The sequence below is a fragment of the Palaemon carinicauda genome, chromosome 28, assembly GCF_036898095.1.
Source record: "Palaemon carinicauda isolate YSFRI2023 chromosome 28, ASM3689809v2, whole genome shotgun sequence".
NCBI classification, from domain to species: Eukaryota; Metazoa; Arthropoda; class Malacostraca; order Decapoda; family Palaemonidae; genus Palaemon; species Palaemon carinicauda.
In genome coordinates, this window is record NC_090752.1 from 11192746 (window position 1) to 11195245 (window position 2500).

A 2500-nucleotide genomic window follows, 5' to 3' on the forward strand; every position below is an offset into this window, starting at 1 on the left:
ATGCGACAGGAAAATAGGGGTTAAGGTGAAAGGTAAAGTACACAGGACATTGGTGAGACCGGCAATGATGTATGGAGCGGAGACGTGGGCAATGAAGAAGACAGAGAAGAAGATGGATGTGACAGAGATGAGAATGTTGAGATGGATGTGTGGGGTGACAAGAAGAGATAAGATACGGAATGAAGTAATTAGGAGTACAGCAGGAGTTAGAAAACTATCAGATAAGATCCAAGAAAGTAGACTGAGGTGGTACGGTCATGTCATGAGAAGAGATGAACAGTATATTGGGAGGAGAGAAATCTGTCATTGTATATCATGATAAAAAGGAGATCGTTTATAAAAATTATTAATCTTTTACACAAGACAAAATGTTTTGTAAATAAAAGTATATGGCAGTGATTGAATATGTAAATTAGATGTTATTGAGTCTTTTAAGTTTTGTTTATATGATGAATTCACGGTAAATATTTTTATGGACTTCATAAATATCTTGATTTATTCTATAAACGTACTCAATTCAGAAATTTTTTTCTTTAGCAATTAGATAACTTTATATATTATTTTCATAATTTTTTTAATGATTTAAACCTACGATTCCCTTTCCTCCTCTTGTCTTCCTCTCCTCTTCCCCTTTTCTCTTCCCCTCCCACTTTTCTCCTCTCTTCCCCATTTGTCTTCTCTTCCCTCTTTCCTCTTCTCTTCACCTTTTCTCTTCTCTTCCCACTTTTCTCCTTTCTTCCCACTTTTCTCCTCTCTTCCCCCATTTCTCTTCTCTTCCCCCCTTTCCTCTTCTCTTCCCCCTTTCCTCTTCTCTTCCCCTTTTCTCATCTCTTCTCTTTTCTCATCTCTTCCCCCCCTTTCTCTTCTCTTCCTCTTTTCTCTTCTAGCCCCGTTTCTTTCGCTTTCCCCTTTTCTCTTCTCTTCCCTCTTTCTCTTCCCCCTTTTCTCTTCTCTTCCCCCTTTTCTCTTCTCTTCCCCCTTTTCTTCCCTCTTTTCTCTTCTCTTCCCTCTTTTCTCTCCTGACGTAATAGTTGGTCGATACCTTTTATTAGGATATTGATTCATGGTCACTGTCGTTGGCAGCCGGAATGACGTCACGGGGTGACTTTTTGATTATAAAATTTTTTCATGGTACGATTCAGATTAATTATTCGCAGGATGAACTGGTTTTACCCGGATTTTTCTCTGCAGGACCAGTTATATTTCATTGGTATAGACTCTAGAGGATCGAAATGATTATGATAAAGGTAATGATTATAGGTAATCCTTTATGGTAATTGTATTATTATTATTATTGCTATTATTATTATTATTATTATTACTATTATTATTACTATTATTATTATTGTTATTATTATTACTATTATTATTACTATTATTATTATTATTATTACTAATATTATTATTATTTCTATTATTATTATTATTATTATTATTATTATTACTTGCTAAGCTACAACCCTAGCAGGATGCTATAAGCCCAGGTGCCCTAACGGGGAAAATAGCCCAGTGAGGAAATGAAACAAGGAAAAATTGAATAATAAAAATAATAATGATAAGAGTATTATTATTATTATTATTATTATTAATACTATTATTATTACTTGCTAAGCTACAACCCTAGTTGGAAAAGCAAGATGCTATAAGCCCAGGTGCCCTAACGGGGAAAATAGCCCAGTGAGGAAATGAAACAAGGAAAAATTGAATAATAAAAATTATAATGATATTAATAAGTGTATTTATTAAGAGACCCTCCTTCAAACAAGTTTTATCAAAGGTAATAGTTGCCTCAGTGACGTTAATCTTCTAAAGAACTTTTTTTGTTCTTCCAACTTTTGATTGAATGCAGTACTTGTATAGAATAAAAATATGAATGATGGAAAAACTTCTTGCCAAGATTAACGCCACTGAGGCAGAAATTGCCTTTGGTATTAATAGTTATTATAATGATGATAATAACGACCAAAATAGTAATAATAACGATATATGCTTTAACTTTCTAGTTATTATTATTATTATTATTATTAGTATTATTATTATTATTATTATTATTATTATTATTATTATTATTCAAGATAAGATACATCCCTAGTTGGAAAAGCAGGATGCTATAAGCCGAAGGGCTCCAACAAGGAAAAATAGCTCAGTAAGGAAAGGAAATATGAAAATTAATGAACAGTAAGAGAAATTTAATGTACAATCAGTATAAAATATTTTAAGAAGAGCAACAACATCAAATTGGATCTTTCATATATAAATAATAAAAAGACAATAAGGTCAATAATGATGGTAATGAATTTATCATCATCATCATTATCAACAATGCAAATAATAGTGCATCATAGTGACATCATTATTAACGTAATTCACAATCAGCATAAAATATTTTAAGAAGACCAACAACATTCAATTGGATTTTTCATATATAAATAATAAAAACTTCAGAAATAAAACAAGAATAAGGTCAATGATAATAATAATGATGATGATAATAATAATA

The 2500-nt window shown here is 31.3% G+C and overlaps 2 protein-coding genes across 3 annotated transcripts in view; both read right to left on the reverse strand.

Annotated features, from left to right (window-relative positions):
* Positions 1-1065, reverse strand: part of LOC137621404 (octapeptide-repeat protein T2-like) — a 10943-nt gene extending 9878 nt beyond the window's left edge. Inside the window, exon 1 of the mRNA XM_068351702.1 lies at positions 593-1065. Within this exon, the coding sequence (XP_068207803.1) occupies positions 593-1065 (473 nt within the window). The remainder of the gene's footprint in view (positions 1-592) is intronic.
* fwd (phosphatidylinositol 4-kinase beta fwd) overlaps positions 1-2500 on the reverse strand; it is a 441509-nt gene that overhangs the window by 276907 nt on the left and 162102 nt on the right. The window lies entirely within an intron of this gene.